General features: G+C 41.7%; 1 protein-coding gene across 1 annotated transcript; it reads right to left on the reverse strand.

Annotated features, from left to right (window-relative positions):
* Positions 1-4,042: 4,042 nt before the first annotated feature.
* Positions 4,043-19,083, reverse strand: LOC128858449 (E3 ubiquitin-protein ligase highwire-like). Its single transcript, XM_054094740.1, has 12 exons — positions 18,959-19,083; positions 18,760-18,868; positions 13,572-16,539; positions 13,177-13,497; positions 12,946-13,112; positions 8,876-10,321; positions 8,255-8,654; positions 7,163-8,193; positions 6,756-7,097; positions 5,374-5,838; positions 5,106-5,299; positions 4,043-5,046 (listed from the first exon to the last, which is right to left on the reverse strand). The coding sequence occupies exons 1-12, from the start codon at positions 19,081-19,083 to the stop codon at positions 4,563-4,565; spliced, it is 8,052 nt and encodes a 2,683-aa protein (XP_053950715.1). The 3' UTR covers positions 4,043-4,562.
* Positions 19,084-21,446: the final 2,363 nt, after the last annotated feature.

Here is a 21,446-nt window from a genome sequence, read left to right on the forward strand (position 1 = left end):
AGCTGAAAAGAGTTTACCCGTGAAAATAAAATAATTAAAAAAACACAAATACAAAAATTCTTATTTAAGTTATAAAGAACTAAATAAATTATACTGTTACTTAATAATATCAGTTAGGTATCCTAAGATCAACAGAAGGAATATTGGCGTATTGTGGATTTTAAATGGTATCACACATTACTATTCAATTTCTATTTGTATGCAATTGTGTTAATTGTAAATTTCACTTTAATCAACAATAGAACAACTGAATAGAAAAAAGATTGAAATAAAGTGATAAGAACTTATTAAATTGTTGGCACAAACTGGAAAGCCAAAAATAATTGTTTTTATTTCATGTACTTCTAGACTGGGGCGATAATCGCTGAAGAGATTTTGGATTAGTTTAATAAAGCACACCAGTCCATAGGATCGCCGTAGTCGAATGTGTTGGTGTATGACTACCATTCGGAGGTGCGCAAGTTCAATTATTAGTGCAAGAAACAGCAACTGATAAAAAAGTATTTCTTAATGGCGATCGCCCCTCCTCGGCAGGCAAACTTCCGAGAGTGTTTCTGCCATGAAAAAGCTTCTCATAAAAACTCATCTGCCGTTCGGAGCCGGCAGGAGGAAAAGCTCGACCAAACACCCAAAAAGGGTGTACGCGCCAAATATTTATATGTATATGTATATATTAGGCCGGGTCGATTTGTGGGGAGGCAAAAAAATCGCCCATTGCTCTGTGAAAATCATATTCGAGTACACAAAGACTAGCAAGTGCTAGCCACAGAGTAGACGTCTTGATGCAATATTCTGGACTGCGAAAAATTTCATCCAAACGAGTTAAATTCAACACCGACTCAGCAATGGCAGCCTTGGTGATCTGAGACCATTTTTCGCTCAATTTACCCTAGAGTAAAGTAGGGATCAAAATAAGAAACTTTGCCGAAGGAACCATACCTCTAAAACAAATTCTGATGTCCCCCAATTTGGGTCGAACTTTTTAGTTTCTTTTCTATAACTCACTTAAATTAATTTTTTCATTTACATATGTTCTGATTAAATAAATTTCTTAAGAGAAAAAATAGATATTATTATAAATAAATAATAAATATTATTATATTGGGAGGTTGAATTAGTTTTAAAGGTGACACACAGATGGCGCTATTTATCACTTTATCGCGTTGGCAATACTGAATATATATTCATGACAAAGCCTCATCCCTAGGCTTTGTTTATCAGTATCTGTCATTTCGCTGAAGTATAAACAACGCAGTGTTTTCGTGCTCCGAGTATGTCAACTTTCGTGCCGTCGAAACGCAATTTGCGGGAAGCTTTGCTTTTCTGCTTCAATTTGAAAAAAAATACAGCTCAAGCCCGTGAATTGCTGCAGGAGGCCTACCCAGACCATACTCCGTCGATTTCAACATGTGAGTACTGGTTTCGACGATTCAAAAGTGGTGATTTTCACACCGAAGACAAGGAGCGTCTTGGCCAGCCCAAAAAGTTCGAGGACGCGGAATTGGGGGAATTGGTAAACGAGGACTCGTGCCAAACCCAAGAAGAGCTTGCTGAATCATTGGGCGTTGATAAATCAACCGTTTGCAAGCGTCTAAAAGCAATGGGAATGATCCAAAAGCAAGGACATTGGGTCCCGTACGAGTTGAAGCTGCGCGACGTCGAACGGCGACTTTTTACGTGCGAATTGCTGATCGAGCGACAAAATCGGAAGGGTTTTTTGCATCGGGTGGTGACTGGCGACGAAAAATGGATCGACTACGATAACCCAAAACGCAAAAAATCATGGGGTTTGCCCGGCCACGCATCAACGTCGACGTCCAAGCAGAATATTCACGTCAAGAAAATCATTCTCTGCATTTGGTGGGATCAGGTCGGCGTCGTATATTTTGAGCTGCTCCAAGCGGGCGAAACAATCACGGGGGATCGTTACCGACTGCAATTGATGCGTTTAAGCCGGGCATTGAAAGAAAAACGGCCGGAAACGGTAAAAAGGCACGACAAGGTTATTTTGCAACATGACAACGCTCGGCCGCATGTTGCTCAACCTGTCAAAACATACCTTTGAACGCTTGGCTGGGAAGTGTTACCCCACCCGCCGTATAGTCCAGACATAGCTCCCTCCGATTATCATTTGTTCCGGCATATGAGTCTCGATTTGGCGGACCAGCGGTTCTCCTCGTACGAGGCTACCAAAATATGGGTTGAGTTATGGATAGCCAAGCAGCGGCCAGAATTTTGGAGAAACGGCATCCGGAAATTGCCCGAAAGATGGGCGAAAGTTGTAGCTAGCGATGGCCAATACTTCGAATAAAATATTTTGTACCGTTTTTTCACAATAAAGCCCCAAATCTTCGAAAAAAACCTTTAAAACTAATTCAACCTCCCAATAAATAAATAAAAATAAAGAAAAAACATAGCCATTTAGCCGATTTTTTCATGTAAAGGCCAAAAATGGGGATATTTTTAAATTGGGGGACATCAGAATTCGTTTTAGAGGTATGGTTCCTTCGGCAAAGTTTCTTATTTTGATCCCTAGAATACGATTTTCACAGAGCAATGTGCGATTTTTAAATCGACCCGCCCTAATATATAGGTATATATATATATATGTATATATATATAATACTATATATAGCCCATCGAAAAAGGGATTCAGAAGGTGTAGCCAACATCAGACCTTTAACTGGCTTTCAGCGATTTTGATGGAATCAGCTTATCTTCTCGATACAAGCGGTAAAGAGTATAGAAAAGGTCGATCTCGAAGTTGTAGTTACACCCACCGTCTGCGACTACCATAAATTCTATTAACGCCCTCTTTCTCTTCAATAATCATTAATTTTGTGATATATTTCACAACCAACAAAAATCTCTTTATACACAAAGAAATATAAAACTTGTTTTCCCGACAAGAACATCTGTGTTTTTGTTTATAGGTATGCGGCGATGCTTTCATTCCAGGCGAATCTATAGGGTTTTTCAATTGGCGCGGGCCGTTTTTTGGCGCCCTGTGGCAGCCATTTTGTTTGGTGACATCTGTCAAATCTTTTGTTTATTATTCAGTTGTTTATGCCAAATCATCATGGCAAGTTACACGATTAAACAGCCCGTTCAAATGATAAAACTTGATTGTCAAAGTAGGAATCTTTGGTCGCATCGTCCTTCTCTTCCGTTGGGGCGTGGACGCAAATAAGCGAGATGTTAAAAAATCGCGCTTTAATGCGGAGTATTGCGAGACGCTCGTACATCGGAGTGAACGACAGTACTTGGCGACGAAGTCTCTCTCCCACAACAAATCCGACACCGAATTTGCGCTCCTTTACATGGCAGCTGTAGTAGACGTCGCAAGGTCCTATGTTTTTCTTACCTTGCCCCATTCATCGCATCTCTTGGATGGCAGTGATGTCAGCCTTTACACTCACGAGGACATCAACCAGCCGGGCAGAGGCACCTCCCCCATTAAGGGACCGGACATTCCAGGTGCATGCCCTCAAATCATAGTCCTTAGTTCGTTTGCAGGGGTCGTCATCAGTGTTGGAAGTTTTCATCCGAGGTTTTGTGTGTTTTCATTGGAGGGTGGGATTTTAAGTAGCGGGTCCCAAATCTAGGCTAACCAACCAGCTATCCTGGAATGTTTCGCTTTCTCACGTTAGCTCACTCCCGAACGGGTGTTCGGAAGCTACCCAGAGGATACTTGGGCTAATCCCGGGAGTTGTGAGCTGCTTGAACCATATGCAGAAGAATCGTCCTGGCTACTCCCAAGTGAATGGCGATCAGTAACTTTCCCCACTTGCGTGGACTTCTACATATGGAACCATCCATATTACTTACTTATGCGAAATGTTAGAATATTGGAACTGCTTATTGTCGGGAATAAGACTTCAAAACTTTATGCAAAAGCAGATTTGGCTGAATTCCAGTTTAGTTGGAAGTTAACACCACTTTGCATTGAATCGCACTTTGTTAATTCTCCGAAGAATGTAAAACTCATATTTCATTTTCATATCGTTTGGGTGCAAATTTTAAAATGAATAGTAGATGCCTTTATTTATATTAATTTTATTAAAATTTTGATAAACTATTTTCCCATTTGAAATGCGAGTATTGTTATATATGCATGTACTAGTATATGTATGTGTAAATACGAATATAATAAGTATGTGTAAGAGTATATACTTAGTGGTATTTTAGCACAATTAATATTGCAATGTTGCACGTTCACAAGTGAGTACTTTAAGTGCAACATAATTTAAATATATGTATGTATGTATGTATGTGAGTATTTACGTGTGTTTGTATGCAATTCTTAATTTAACGCTAACATTCAGATTAATTATAAAATTCGAATTTCGAGATCAAAGTAAAATACTCTACGTACATATGTAAAAACAAAATTCTACAAATCTCTTAAAATTTTATTCATAGCGATTCCCCTCGCGTTCATCTCGTTCGTCAGCCCGTAGTACCACCTCAAAACTGCGTTCATTGTCCAAATCTAACATTTCTACTTCTATCCACTCCTCGAGCGGCATTAAACCGCCTGCCTCCACCCCAAAAGCATCATGCTAAAACGTTTGCGCATTACGACACACGCCACACCCCAGCGCGAACTCCTCGCCAGTAGCAGGATGTATGACATGCAATGGACACTCATCGCCCATTAGTTGTTTAGCCTTTGGGCCCGCCGGACATTGGGGCAATTTGGTTTTCGGTATATTTGTGAGACGTTGAAAATCATCGTGACACGTGTCGCAAAAGTGTGTAGTGCCGAAACAGAAAAACACCGCGACAGAGCAACAGTAACGACATTTATACTCCAGGAAATCAGTGCCGTGTTTGGGACACATTTGGGCACGAGCGACATCCGAACAGCCACCACAGACAAGCTCTTCAGGATCAAATTTTTCACCGATTTCGGCATCGCAACGCGCTTCACCGCCATAGTAAGCCTTCTGGCATTTGAAGCACACATAGTAGGCATAACGATCCATAGCCAAGTTGGTGACATCCTTGGAGTCGGTATCCTTGACGATGCCCTCATATTTGAGACTGAAACAAATTAGTTCACGTTATAATATATAAATTGTTCTATATTATTTCATTTTTACCGCATCAGTGCTTTGCGTTTGACATCCTGTTTAAGTGAGTTAATTGGCTCCAAAATATCAGCGAGCAGATTGTGTTGTATGTCTGCTTTGCAAATGGGGCATAAAGAGAATCCAAATGTGATGCGTGGTCCAATCCAGCGCTTTTCCAACACAGCTTTGCAGCAGTGGTAGTGGAAAACGTGGCCACATTCGAGCTAAATATTCAAAAAAAAAAAACGAAATGTTTGTTATGATTAAATAAATTAAATTACATTTCCCTCATGCCCACCTGTACGGATGGCGCGCATGAGAGCGCTTCCACAAAACATATCATGCACATATCGTCCGCATCCTGCGTCAACTTTGGCTCATGCAACTCTTCGGCGATTTTATTTTCACGTGCATGGCATATATGTTGCAGACAAGGCAAGCATTTCTTCTCGTTGGCAACACCGCCGCATGGATGATCGCACGATTTAACCTTCATACACGAATTGGCCGCATGTTCTTGGCACTGCGCATCGGCACAAACGTTGCCAATTTCAAGCAGGCCCGAATTTCCAGTAATGCCACAGAAACGACAACGACCCACTGCCTCTTGGGGTCCGGATATTATAGTGTGGCTGCCATCGCGGAATTCGACCATCGCTTTCAGGGTCTTCGAATCAGCCAAAGCCAGTAGCCAGAAAAGCTTAGTGCGGCCACAGGACTCATGCAGCTCGACGCGTATGGCTTCTTCTTCTTCTTTACAAACCTAGTATTGGAATGGAATGTATGGGTAGTTACTGAAGTACGAATATAGCATAATAGTTATGTAAGGAATGAGAGAATTGCACGAATTCTATGTCCCACAATCCACAAATTTTTTTTGTATATCAGCACTACTATTTAGGTTGTTGGGACTGACAACTGTTCTCATAATTAATTATAATTAATGGCAACATGCTGTTTTTGGGGCTTTAAAGAAATACGTATAAGTTGAGTTGGCATAAGAGAGTGTGTTTTAGGTGGTGTTTGGTAAGAACTGTTCACATATTCAGGAAATTCAGGTGAGCCCCACCTTCCATCCTTTGTCTCGGGAAGTTGCTCAAATACTTCTGATCTGGGCATCGAGCCTAACCCCGGACCTGAATTTTAAACTATGTTTTCTCAGTGCAATGGATTGAACTATCTTAATACCTGCTTTTGGCTTACGGCATATAAAGAGTAAGCCAAAGGGTATGTGTTCCGTGCAGTTCTCACCAACAGACATGCACAACCGCCAACGTCACGCTCTACGCCGGTGCTTTCACCTAACAAGGGACTTCCAGGTATGTCAGAAGTCATATCTCGTCTTAGGAGGCCAATCACCACCTATTCTAGACCAAAAGCTTCAGCTGCTTTAAAGGTTAAACTCCAGAGTATCCAAAATTGACCACGTTATACTCTATATTTACCCGGCACACGCATATCCAGTACCACGAATGTCACAAGCCATCTCTTCAAATGCCTGCTTAAACCAACTCATCTAACACCACTCATCGGAGCTATGTCGAAACAACCGTCTTCCATAAGCCTAGATGATATCAACGACGCTCTAGAAATAGTAGTTGGCGCTTACCCATGGCAATTCCTCTGAATTTGTCTCTTAAATTTTAATTGAATATCGTCCTTTCCCCTATTTTTACTAACCGTTCGCTTATGCATTCTTGTTTTCCGATTTAAATGCAAGAATCGATCACAATCGCCACACAAAGAGCCACAAGTCTCGCACTGGATAATGGCAGCAGTTTCGCCATCATCATGATTTGTACACATGGGACGGGTATCGGAAACCTTTGACCACTGACCCGACGATAGCTTCTCTACATGGTCACGATCGAGTACACAAAGACTAGCAAGCGCTAGCCACAGAGTGGACGTCTTGATGCAATATTCTGGACTGCGAAAAATTTCATCCAAACGAGTTAAATTCAACACCGACTCAGCAATGGCAGCCTTGGTGATCTGAGACCATTTTTCGCTCAATTTACCCTAGAGAAAAGTAAAAGTTCATTTCTACATGAAAAACCAGCATTAATAAAATATTCATCACTTACGCTAGCCAAATCACGCACTAGACTAATGATGCTTTCCGCCTGCTTAGTTGAGATTGAACCATTCAAGAACCAACGCTGATTAAGATTTTTCTTGTTGTCCTTCTTACTTATCTTCAACGTTGAGCGACCTAGCTCATATTCACCGGATTCCACTTGTTGATCAAAACGAAATGGGTGTGTTTTCCCGGCGTATTCAATAGCGTCAGCATTTCCACTATTCTGCTCACACTCAGCATTCAACTTTGGTTTCTGCGTCGGTTTCAGAAGGTGCACCGATAAATCAAGCGAATTGCATAGACGTACAAAAGCCGGTGTCTTCTCGAGACTCGGTTTCATCGAAGGGGACTTGACTTTGACTTGCAGTTGCAAAGCCTTAGCTATTACAGCCAAAAATATATCCAGCAAACCCAAGCGATTCATATCAAAATCAGCGGCATTCTGGTGCGCAATATTATAATCCGCCGGCGGCAAACGCTGTACGCCCATCAACTCGGCAAAACCCTCTGGCGAAATTTCAGGCAATATACGTCGCAGTAGCGCAGTTACCTGACGCTGGACACGATCACTGCCTGTGTGCAGCAGCGTCAACAGATCTTTAAGCAGCCCATATTGGTGTGAAAGATATGAACGGCCTACAACACTACCAGAGAGCGCCAACACCATGCTCAACATCTCGAAACAGTAGGTGTCCGGCGCTCGATAACGTTCTGAACTAGACTCACTCTTCGGTTCGCCCGTTGAGGTGGCAGATGTGGTGTTGGCATGTGCGTCCTTGAAACAATTCGCCAGATTCACTATTTCCCAATCTTCTTTAGCGCGATGTGCTTCCTTCTTTATTGCGTGCACAATATGCACGATCACCTGCTTTTGCAAATGCGAGAGTTTGCTGCGCGAGAAGAGTATACCGACCATGTGTTCGCGCAAGTCCAGCGAATCGGCGAGCATCGAATTACCGCTAGAATCCATGCCAAGTATGGATTGATGGCCTGCATCTGGGACCACAGTGCTGATCAATTTACCAAAGACTTGACCTGTAATCGAAAGTGGTAAATTTTGTAAAACTCTTCATAATATTCTACAATAAGAACTGACCTGTTATTAACCGGAAGACACGTAACGTTTCGGACTCACAGATTTGTTGTTGTATTCGTACAGCATTAGTAAGTTTCAGATTAGATTTGAGTGACTGTATATGTCCTGGCCCCATGCCACCATTGCCACTGATACCAATTGCCGCTTGAAATTCACCGTATTGCTCGTTAAGTTGCTCATCCAATCCACTCATAACACTCGGAAGGCCAAGTAATTTGATTTGTCGCACACGCAAAGTGTTCTCCGGACCATGAAACTCCAAGCGGAAATGTGTGTAAGACTCGTTCGTGATCTTCGCGGAGATCCAGGCGCACGCTTTAGGATCAACATCCACGGATTTTATTAGATTTGTATCACCCAGCGATTGGCCAGCATAAAATACCACATTTAGAACTTTATTCTAAAAGGAAAAATATACAAATTGGAAATATTTCGTCGCAAGATTAAACAAAGTGGGAAGAGAAAGCTTTAGGGAGATTTAAAGGCGAACATAAAATACAGAAACATTTGATAAGTTAAAGGAAAAGCTTTGCCTCATTTATCGAAGTTTCAGCTTTTAAAGATTTCGTACTATAGTATACTAAAAGTCCATTTTAACAAAAAGTTTAGTACATCACTCACCTGTATGTCCCGACTATTATCTATGTGCACCAAAACCACTTTACATGTGTACGTCAACTTATTCATCGATACCTCAATGATCTTGCATTTGTTGCGATCTTCCTCATCACTCTCCCAGAAGGTCTCGGTCGAGTTGTCAGTCAACGATTCGGCCATGGCTTGACGCGATGACACAGTTACTTCAAACATCCCATTCAAATCAGAATAGCATATAATTTTAGCACCTGCCGGCACGCTACCTGCAACTCCCACTGTCACGCCACTAACACTCTGGAAATTGTGTTCCACATCATGCATGCCCGTGGAACTGACATTCTCCGCTGCTACCGCACCAGCCGCGCCCATGTTTGATACTGCCATAACATCATCTTGCTCATCAGATTTGGAGAGTATCTTCGAAATATTACCGAATACATGGGAATTGTGTAAAAATTGATGATCCGTTTGGCGAAAACGTATACCGAAGCAATGTATAGCGATGCGTTGCAAAGGCGAACCGAGTGGCAAGTACAGTGTGAGATCGGCAACAGACTGTAGGAAAATATGCAAGTTTTGCGTAATTAAATGCGAGAATCGACCGCTGATCTGTGTGTATGTAACGGGATGCTCCAATGCCGGCTCTACATCTTCGTACTTTCCATCGATCATCTCAATTGCAGAAATGGTCAGCGAACTAACGAACCACCACATCAGATCGTGCAGACAGATACTCTGTGTCACCGAACGTAGCAGCCAATTGAGCGCTTGCAGCGAGTAAATGCGGCAAGCGGCAATGCGTAAACTGCGCTTCATAGCGTAACGCAATTTTTCCAGATCATGTTTTTGTGTAATGAACGCCATGGCTGGCCGCTGCAGCAACACATTCACTTGTGTTGACAACTCTAAATCGAGAAGTGTAGATGATGAATCCTTATCGCGCACAGCATTTGATCTTAAGCAGACATTGCCTGTAGAATAGTCATATTCTTTCGTCTTAACACCAACAGATTCGGCCGTCTTTAGCCTCTCGTTATTGTCATTACTTTCCTGCTGTTCGGCTGATAGCGGTTTTGCAGTACCCATACCGCCCTCTATATTATTTAGCCGCTGAACAGCTGGGTGCACTATGGAGCTGTTCAAAATGCTTTCTGGCACTAGGCGGCGCAAATTCTCCGAAGGATAGCAGATGAGTAATGCTCCATCACTTTCACTTGTGGAATTATTGCGACGCCGAAACACGACCTTGGTTTGCTGCGCTTCGTCAGCATTAGCAGCAAGGTTTTTCAATTGGAGTGTACCCTGTTGCTGAGCCATAGCCCAACCTTGGCCCATCGAAAAACTTCGATGGAATTTAGACAACGTACCCGTGTTAGATCCACCGCCGCCTCCTGCCTGTGTATTCATTGAGCCCGTCATTATTTCGTAGTTATTTGGATCGCAGGATTCGTAAGACATTTCAGAAAGAGGCTGAAAGTAGGAATTAACGTAGGCACAATAATTTCCATCCACAAGCAAATTTTCAGGGCTGATCTGTACACTACTGGACATATTAGGTGAAATAAAAAGTACTAGATGACTTTAGTGAGCCATGCGAAAGAGAACAATTTAAAAATCAATAATGTCTGCTGCTTATGGGACAAATACAGTATTGCGTGCAGCTATGGTTCTCATGACTCCATTCTGGAAGCCCATAGTCGACAATGTTAATAAAATCAAATAAATCGTCGAGGCGAACCGGTGTGCGGGTACTTATACCAGGGTTCAAGAATTGGAAATTAATCAGAAAACTGTTTAGAATCATTTACATAATTGCAACTATGTTTATTTGATCGTCGAAATAAAGCGAAAAAACGGTGAGATCTTTTTACTTCTTACCTTACGCTATTACATGACAAAAATCTTATAAGTAGTCAACTGATGGTGAGGTAAAAGCAGCACTCGAAATTGTAACCTATCTAGATAGAAAATCTAGAACGGGAAGCTGAGGCAACAGCTGTAATAAATCGCAACCGAGACCCTTAAAGAACAACAAGAAGGCGGACGTCATATAAAAGTTCATTCTCACCATCAATAAAAGACGCAGCAGGCGCATTCGTGACAAAAGTATACTAGAAGCTGTCCATTTCGACACAATGAGGCGAAGACTACAGATTCGTAAAACTCTTGAATGTAAGCGAGTTCCACGTAAGCTGATCAAGCTCGTGCTCGGCATACACTCTACACTGAGGCAGAAAATCGCATAATGCACGAAAACCTTCTTGGAGAGAGAATAAAGTGCTCGTTAAGAGTGTATACTGTCAAAACTGTTTTTCAACAAATTTTGTGTTGTTGTTATGAAAAACTTTTCAAGCGGCTGAAGTCGGATTGCGCGGAGCTTCCATTCCTAGTTCGACATGGCAATACCACTTGTGCAAGAAGCCGCTGTTACTAAAATAAGGCATTTTCCATTTATTCTTGATTTATGGCTGGACGGGTATCAAAAAACTTACAAAAGTTGACAGCATTCGACTCTCTACGTCCAATCTGGAATGTATCACACAATTCGCGACGCACAAAGTTAAAAAATTTTAATTTTAATGTCAAACCAATTTACACTATGGCTGCGAAACGTAAAATGCAACCGTGCCTGATGATCTCATACTTGAATGAATTAAGTCCTCATTAATCTCTATCTTCAATAAATTTTTAAAATTTTCCTATAAACATCATCTCGAAAGGCAATTTTTGAAATTTGGAAAAGAAAATAGGGTTGGTTCCTACGTATACAAAATGACGGTGTAGTGGTAATCGCCAGCGACTAGAACCGCCAAAACACACGAAAGCAAGGCTGGCGTAAAACAAATCTGAATGGAGAAACTTTGTTACTGCCCTTTATTCCTGACTTCAACTATATGATTTATACACCCCTCGACAAACCGATACAGCAGCACATTAACATTTTCACCAGTTTTCAACGAATTTTCACCTTTTTTATGTTATTACTTTTGTAAAAAGATGTCACTAACAAGAACCACTTAAATCATTTATCCAAATATATGGAAAAATTCTACAAGATCTCCTTTTTAATAAAATTTTTGGTATGTATATTAGTTATATAGCTTATCAAATTTTAGTAAATTGCAAACGTAAAGTTGCTAAAGAAATTCGGAATGAGATGCAGTGAAACAAGCCTTCTCAGCACCGGTAACAAAAGATCCCACATATGAAAAGAGAGATATGAAATTAGCAACAACACGATATTTCTACGCCAAAACGAAAAGGATGGATAAACTACATTCACCACCCCTATACTACCACAAACCGAGAGCCTGTAGCCCCACAATACTCCACCAGTTTATGGAAAATACAGATAACATATAACATTTCTAATAATAATAATAAAAAGTTTCGTGGATTTTTTATAACTTTTTTCCTTGAAGGTGTTCCGCATTTTCTCGATATAATGAATGCCTTACATTGTACTAAGTGCGTACAAAAATTCAAATTGTTCCTTCATTACCACGTCGATGTACCATAAGTCATTTTATAAAGTTGTTATGTCCCATCAGGTATCACGACATCGTATTCAAATCTGGAATATGTCTTAAACCCCTCCCTGCTCAGAGCAAGTCCTGTGCAAATATAGAAAATTAAATATCTCCGCAGCCACAAAAAATATAATTGGAATTTCGCTCGCGGACATCATACTTTTTATTATATATATAATTGGTGCGTACACCCTTTCTGGGTGTTTGGCCCAGCTATTCCTCCTATTTGTGGCGTGCGTTTTGATGTTGTTCCACAAAATGGAGGGACCTACAGTTTCAAGCCGACTCCAAACGGCAGATAATTTTTATAAGGAGCTTTTTCCTGGCAGAAATACACTCGGAGGTTTGCCATTGCCTGCCGAGAGGCGACTGCTATTGGAAAAAACTTTTTCTTCATTTTGGTGTTTCACCGAGAATCGAACCTACGATCTCTCTGAATTCCAAATGGTAGTCACGCACCAACCCATTCGGCTACGGCGGCAGGTGATCAGTCTTATGATTGGTCTTTAAAATTTCGTTGTTCAAGGTACAGAACATACCTGTTTCAATAGAAAATCTACTCACCCTTTCAAATCCATTGTCAGTTGTATTCAAGCCAAACATTTCATAGGGTAAATCCTCGTTATTTTTGACTCCTAAAGACTCTAAGCAAGCAAACGTTTCTGGTGCTACCCAAATGTGTTCTGGTGATGCTGAACTACCAACAAAACTCTTACGATACGGTGTCGAGCCTGAAACATTTCAAATTTGGTACTTAAACTTCTAACTCCGAAAAAGTTACTTTATATTACTCACTGCCAAATTTTCCACTCATCCGCAAGCCGATGCGACTATTACGCGCGGAATCACCACGACTAGTGCTCGGTTTATTCAAATCAGGCATATTGAAGTGCTGATGTTCGACCACAACGGGCATTTGTTGGGGTGATCGTTTGCTTGATGTGCCCAAATTGGGTGGGTTCATGCCAGCAGCGACATTACCCCCTGTAGTATTCAGAGTAGATGCGCTAGACGAGAGCTCCAGCAAGAACGAGGCATTCTCTCGCATTGTGGTATAAATTTCAGAATTCGCGATCAGTGTAGTGGTTTTTACGCCAAATAAATTCATTTCATTACCTATGAAAAATATATTTTCAGATATGTACTGTATTTGTATGTATCTTTAAAACCACATTGTATTGTTATCTCACCTGAAAGTGTCACGCCCGGTGCACTGTTTACATTGCTTACATTCTTATTCGCTGTCATATATTTTTCTCTACATTCGTCACACATCAAGAACCAACTAGATGCCCCCTTACCTCCTTCACCACAATTGCCAGCCCATCCTTCGCAGAAAATCCCCACAGAATTATACCCCTTGCCTTTAGCCGATTTGCCACAGCCAGGATGTACGATCCTCATATGATATGTCACGGGTATCGGTAGAAATACCTCGCAAACCTCACACCATGACCCATCATCCTTTTTCTTACGTCGCGTCTTCTTCGCTAACTCACGTTCACTCGATTCTTGCTTTTCTTTAGCGTCGATGCTTGGTTCTCGCGTCGGAGTACCACCGCCTGCCTTCTCTCGTTCGACTATATTCGACTGCATCACTTGCACACAATTTGTGCACACCTGCTCCCACAAATAGACGAGACAGCGCAGCGCGGGTGGCAGCACAGTCACCACTTCGGGTAGTGTATGTAATTTCTGTTTCTCTCCACCTTCCGATTCCTCACCGTTACCAGTACCAGAAGAGGTTGCCAAATTTTTACGATGTTTACGATTATTCAACGACGAGTTTCCGCTTTTTGTGAGAGTCTCCAACGTTGACGGTCTGATGTTCAAGTAGGTGCCCGCATTTGCCACCTCCACAGAGTGCCGCTGTTGTGCCTTTTGCTCGCGAGACAATTGCAATCGACTGTCCTTCGAATCTCGTCTAGTCACAACTGTGGCCCCCTCTTTGGGCAGAGATGGATGAAACTTCAGAAAACTGGCACATGCCATTGCATCGTGTACGAGTCCCTCGTGCCAAAGGAAAGCAGCGAAGACAGCACGTATACTCTCGGCAAGTGATGGAGGCATAGCGCGCTTGATTGGTCCAATTACACCATGCTTACTGGGCGACGGTTTAGGTGCGATAGTTGTTGTATTAAAAGAAGCGCCAGTTTGATTTAATGGTGGTGGCCAGATAGGCGGGCTCGAGTCGTCCGTACTTGCGGTAGTGCTGGCTGTCTTCATCTCGCCAAATAAAACTTGATCTTGCGTGGTCACACCACCACCAGTTGTGGTTGTTGTAATCTGCAACATACTCATATCATCTTCGAGTTGTGCCAAATCAGGTTCCTTAGGCGTTGCAGTGGATTCAACGGAACGGTTCGATGGGGATGTGGTACGACGAAGACTGGTTACCAATTTTCGAGGCGAGTGTTTTGGTGTTGAAAGCAATGCTGCCGTCTGCGATGGTGTGAAGCTGGTGACTCGAATTGTAGATATATCAAATGTGGCTGCAGAAGTTTCTAGCTGGCCCCCCTCTTCCTCCTTCGAGCTCTTGTGCGAATGACTCGAATCCTGAGTAAGCGAGCTGAGTATACCAGATGTCTCTGATGTCTCAATTGATTTTACGCTAGCGCTTGGGGAATCTGCAAAACCCCTACCGGCGGCTGGTATTTGCACAGGACTAGAACTTTGCGGCACACTTCCATGAGCATGTGCATTATTTCCATTGCACCGTGCATCCTGTCCACCCATTACCCGCACTAACTCGCGTACCGACACCGAGGACATTACCTCAGTGACGTCGGAGCATTTACGTTGATGTTCCTTAGCGGGCGAAAGCGGTCCACTACCAGCTGCGGAACCTGCACCCTCCAAGGTGTCACCTTTAAACCACTTCTGCAGCGCTTGCAGTTTAATAGCTCCACCGCCAACAACGCCCGCAATGGCCGAACCGATCTGTGAAGGGCTTGTGTTTTGTAATGAATGTAAAGATAAAATATCAGATTGTTGTTGTTGCGACTGTTGCGACTGCTGCGCTTGTTGCTGATGTTGTTGGGATGATGAGGTGACACTGGTTTGCGTCGAAGATTGCATGTCAAACACCCTTTGTAATTCACTATCTTCCGAGTCGGACTTTTCAACACTCGGAAACAAAAATGGATTTGTCGAAGCGTGTGAAACATCCGACGATTTAGGTGGTGTAAAGCGGCCATGCGAGAAATCGAATATCTTCTTGCTAGGTGATGTAGATTTCGATTTCGAAGGTGATTCAATTGGTACCGGCGAAACGGGTGGCTCAGCGTCGTCTAGCAAATTTTTATGACGAAGCTTAGACATCGACTTACCGCCACCACTACCACCACCAACTAACATAGCAGATGAAGTGCCAACACCTACCGACGTATCCGTTGTGGATGTACCAGTAGCGGTAGTGCTTGTAGTCGTTACCGCTGTGCTTGTTACCACACTCGTGGTACTCACCTCAGAGACTGGATGTAACAATGTCTTGCCAAAGTGCTGATTATATTGCAAGCACCACGCTTCAGTCGGATACCACCCCGTAGTACAATGCTGACGTATAGACTCTGTCGAAAGTCGCAGCCATATTCCATCATCGTTCTCAATCTCATCAATGAATGAAATAATGCCATTCAGCTTGATAATGCCCACCTGCTCAGACTGTAATGTTGGATGTGAGCGTATGCGCAAGCCCGCCGTATTCTTAGTGAAAAATTTACGCAACTTATTTGGCGGTTGTGGTTTCTTCAACGCTTGTTTGTGGGAGGGTGGAGGCAAACCACCTTCTTTCACTTCTACCCGATATACTTCCTCTAAGAGAATTCCATCAATGTTGACTGTAAGGCAATAACTGCCAACTGAGTTGGGCGTCCAGTGAACGCTGAATGTGCCATCTTCCATGTCTTGGGCATAGAGTGTCTCAGTGACGCGCGTTTGTATGGGACTGCTAAAGCGCAACTCTTCAAATGAGTAATTGCCGTAGGGTTTCATAAATGTTATGGCTTTAAAACACATTTTCTCTTTAATTGTCGGTTCGTAGTTTAGACGCGGTGGTGGAGATACGCCACCATATGAGGTGTTGTCGGTATACGAGCCGCGTCTCATTTTTATGTTGCCATTGCCAGAAGCGCCGGTCGGAATTGCTTTGATTTCAACCTGAAGGTAGACATTAACAAAATAAAATACACAAATGTACGTAGCTAAAATAAATGGTATTATTCTAAAGCTAGGAAATGGCATAAGAAAAAAAAAAACAATTTCCTTCAAATATTAGTTTGAGGGAAAAGAAATCCATTATTTTCTCGATAGATGGCTGTAGTCATCGATATTTCGCAAAGTATTGATCAAACAATATAACATGTATGCTCGTTGTCAATGTGGCATTTCACATTTATAATTCACACAGAACAACGCGTTAAAATTATTGAAGCTTGTTATGCAAATGGTCAATCTTTAAGAACAACATAACGCAAAATTCGAAATTTTTTTGGTAGAAGCAATCATACGAAGGAGTCAACACTTCAAAAGTTGGAGAAAAGATTTCAAGAAACTTGTTCTGTCGAGGATAGAAAACGGACAGGTAGACCAAAAACTATACGTTCGTTGAGAATATTGCTATTGCACCGAACTGTTTGGTGTGGTTTTTAGACTGGTGGAATAATACAGTGGGCAAAAAGTAAGGTGAATTTATTTTTCAAACTTCGCGGGATTAAAATTTCGCTCTAGCTATTTTTTTCATGAATTGGCAGCACTGTTAATAACATCTGGGCCAACTTTCATGTGAATGTCATTATCAGTAATATATTTACGCTTGTGTTTATCAAACGACCAAGAGTGCATTTTTCGATTTTTACAATGTCTGATTTGATTGAGCAGAGAAGTGTCATCAAATTTTGTTTGCGGAATGAAATTTCGGCTGCGGAAACGTTTAGCATGCAGAAGGCATTTCGTGATTCGACCATGTCGCAGAAAAATGTTTATAAGTGGTACAAAGACTTCAAAGAGGGTCGAGAACGTGTTGATGACTTGGAGCGCTCCGGACGACCATCGACGTCAACAAATGACCAACACGTCAATAAAGTGAAGGAGTTAGTGCTCAAAAATCGTCGGTTGACTGTTAAAGACCTTACTGATATGATCGGAATATCAGAAGGATCTGTGAAAACCATTTGGAAAGACCATTTGGGCCTGCGAAAAGTCAAATCGCGTTTGGTACCGAAAACTCTCAATTTCTTGGAAAAAAGTCGTCGCGTTGATGTGTGTGAAACAATGCTTTCAGACTATCAGGACAAGCTCAAATGCATCATTACTAGAGATGAGACTTGGATTTATGCTTACGACCCTGAAACAACCGACCAATCAAGCGAATATCGTGCTAAAGGCGAGGCCAGACCGAAAAGAGCACGTCAAAGTCGTTCAAAAATAAAGGTCATGATGACAGTTTTTTTCGATTTTCGTGGTGTGGTGCACTATGAATTCCTTCCACCTGGCCAAACTGTTAATAAGGAATATTACGAGTATTTGAGCGTTATGCGTCGTTTACATGAAACAATTCGTCTAAAAAGACCAGAATTATGGGCCAACAATTCTTAGTTTTTGCATCACGATAATGCACCGTCTCACACTGCACTCGTTCTTCGTGACTATTTCGCCAAAAATTGCCTGCATATCGTTCCCCGTATTCCCCGTATTCGCCTGATATGGCTCCGTGTGACTTCTGGCGTTTCTCAAAACTCAAGAGACCACTCCGGGGAACGCGTTTCGAGTCGATTGAGGAGATAAAAGCTGAATCGAAGAAGGTGCTGATGGCTATACCGGAACTGGACTATTTGGCATGTTTCGGGAATTGGAAAAATCGTTGGCATAAGTGTATTTCGTCGAGAGGGGATTATTTTGAAGGGGATGACATTGATTTACAAGAATAAATAAAGATTTTTAATTTTACAACCAAATTCACCTTACTTCTTGCCCACAGTAGTAATTAACTCGTTTTTCTTCGAAGATGAAAATGAAAGAGCTGTTCTGATTGAAGACTTTATGTGGCCTGAGCTTAAAAGAATACACATAGACGATCTTTATTTTCAACCGCATGGAGACACCAGTTACACACATTGCATTATTCCAATCTAAGTTTCCAAGTCGAAAAATTTTGTGTAATCGGGGCATAAACTGGCCACCCAAATCATGCGAACTAACTCCACTAGACTACTTTTTGTGGGGTTTTTTTTTTTTTAAGTAAAGTCTATGTAAATAAGCCAATAACGATTCCAGAGCTGAAACACAACATTCGGATCGAGATTGCTGAACTCAATGAGCGAGTCCTTGAAAATTTTAATGTTTCCATTTTTTACATATAATTGTTTAAATCCAACTTACCTTCAATTCAGGCACCAGCACAGCATCACCATATTGATCGCGTATCGTCACCGTAATCTGCGTTGGCCAGCCATAACGCAGCGGTTCAGTTATTGTATTCAACTCGCATCTGATTGGAAGTCGCATTACGAAAAGAAACATCAGAAGGAGAAAGGATTAAAAAACACTCACAAAATGCAAGTGTATCAAGGTTACTCACTTATTGGGATCGAGGCGTGATTCCGGTTGCAGCCAAGCAGCCAAACGAGCACCGGACGAACCTGGTGCGCCACTAATGAAATCTTTAAGAAATTGGCGCTCATTTGATTGAGAACTGAAATGCATGAAACAAAAAAATATACAAATCAACACATGTTGGAAAATGCTACACGCAATCGCTAATGAAATTTATTTGTTAAGTGCATTAAGTAGTCTGCTATTAAGACCGTAGCGAACGCGCATTAAAAGAAAACCCAACAATACAGAAATGGGAAAAAGCTATTAAAAATCCATGCTGATATTGAAAAATATTCGAATTAGAAAATTCATTTATAATTCCAAGCGCGACTGGACCGCTCAATATGGACAGCAATTTGAAAACCATTTCTCTAACTGGCTTTTAGCGGTACTCGCCTTTGTTCTTTGTTTTTTTTTTTATTCTGAGACTTAATTTTAATTTTTGTTTAAGATATTAACTACCTTGACTTACGTGTAGATTGCTGTGAGAATAACAAAGCCAACCTTTTTAGCCCTATCTGCGACATGATAACAATACAGGCAGTGCATTTGCCTTCACTTCACCGCCAAACTGTCTGCTTGCCGATTAACTCTTTCCAGACCAACACAAACGGCAATTAATAAAACTGCGGTGAAGCCATCGGCTATGTTACCGCACTTGTAGGAAATGTGTACATACGTGCATATGTACATACATTCATATATGTATGTATGTACATCACAAATTGGTAGTTACGGGTAGCTTTATGGCATGTACGTCACAAAGTCAGTTCAGTCAAAGCGAACAATTTCATTGAACGACGTGCATCCCGGTGTGCGCAGGCGCTATTTGCTTTTCAGCCTATTTTGGCTTTGGCTCATCACCGTGGTGCACAACAGTGCGTTATTCCTCAAATGATCAGTCTGCAATGTGGGAACGTGTCGTACGTGCGCGCACAAAGCCAGTAAGCAGTGGGAAAATAGGGAAGAACGACGTGCTGGCCACAAAAGCAGGAGCAGTTATCTTGTACGCTATACACACATCAATATATATGTATATGTATGTGCATAGGCCAGACAATGAATGCATGAATGAAGGGAGAAGAACACGCGTGTGCGTAGCTGAAGCTGATCTCAGCTGGATACGTGTCCAACAAATCTGTTTTTATTTACGACTTTTTGCTAAAAGAGCAGCTCTATGGCTACAACCACACATATAGACATGTAGATATGTACTTATACATTTATTATATGATGGCTTATCGTAAGTAGATATTTGCGTTGTATTGTGTCGAAAAAAGTTAATATGAAATCATAAAAGAAGTTTTAAATTCTCCGAAAAGAATAAATGAAGCCCATAGATAAATTTGTAGGTTAGGTTAGCCTTGCGTTATCCCTATGTCAAACTCTAGTAGTTAAATTGTGTAACAATTCTTCTAGCAAAACGAACACTTACTTATCTAGTGTACATACACTATTTTTATTTACAGGGTGGTTCAATAACCTGTAATAATAGGCCTTAGTTCTGCCTTTTCAAACTGGATAAAGAGGCAAAGCGAATGGGTCTGGTGGTGAACGAGGACAAAACGAAGTACCTCCTGTCATCAAACGAACAGTCGGCGCACTCGCGTAACGGCACCCACGTCTCTGTTGGCAGTTATGGTTTCGAGGTTGTAAAAGACTCGTGTATTTAGGAACCAGCATTAACACCGATAGCAATGCTAGCCTGAATATCCAACGAAGAATTTCTCTTGCCAACAAGTGCTACGTTAGTGCTAAGTAAGCAACTGAATAGTAAAGTCGTCTCTCGACGAACAAAACTAACACTCTACAAGGCTCTCATCATGCTCGTCCTAACGTATGGTGCAGAAGTGTGGACGATGACAATATCCGATGAAGCGTCTCTTGGAGTGTTTGGTGAGTCACAATTGTATTCAGAAAATTGACGCTCTGTGAAAAGTGTTCATCGCGCGCTCAGGTCAACAATTTTGAGGTTACATTAATAAGCAAAATTGGCGTATTTGGGCTGAAGAGCAAAGAGCAGGCTGGCGCCAATGTATCAGTGAATGGCGAACGCTATCGCGCCATAAAAACGACTTTCTAATGCCTGAAATTGAAGCCCGTGATCTCCACAACATTTGGTTCCAAAAAGACGGCACTACTTGCCATACAACCCGTGAAACAATGGGTTTACTGCGATACTTCGGTGAGCAATTTATCTCTCGTCTCGGGCCAGTGGATCCAAGATCATGTGATATCACACCATTGAACATTTTTCCACATTCCAGAAATTTTCTCAACATGCCACATTTCTCTAGTTACTTAACATCTACGGCCTTCAGAATATTGAAAATTTGACAACCTGGCGGATAACAGAGCAAATACGAGGTTATTGCGAGAAAAGAAAACAGCATCAGTCTGTTCATCTAAGGTGTATCCACCAAGATTCATTAAATATATAAATCATTATAAATACATTGCCTAAAAGTGTT

This window comes from Anastrepha ludens, chromosome 3, assembly GCF_028408465.1.
Source record: "Anastrepha ludens isolate Willacy chromosome 3, idAnaLude1.1, whole genome shotgun sequence".
Classification (NCBI taxonomy): Eukaryota; Metazoa; Arthropoda; class Insecta; order Diptera; family Tephritidae; genus Anastrepha; species Anastrepha ludens.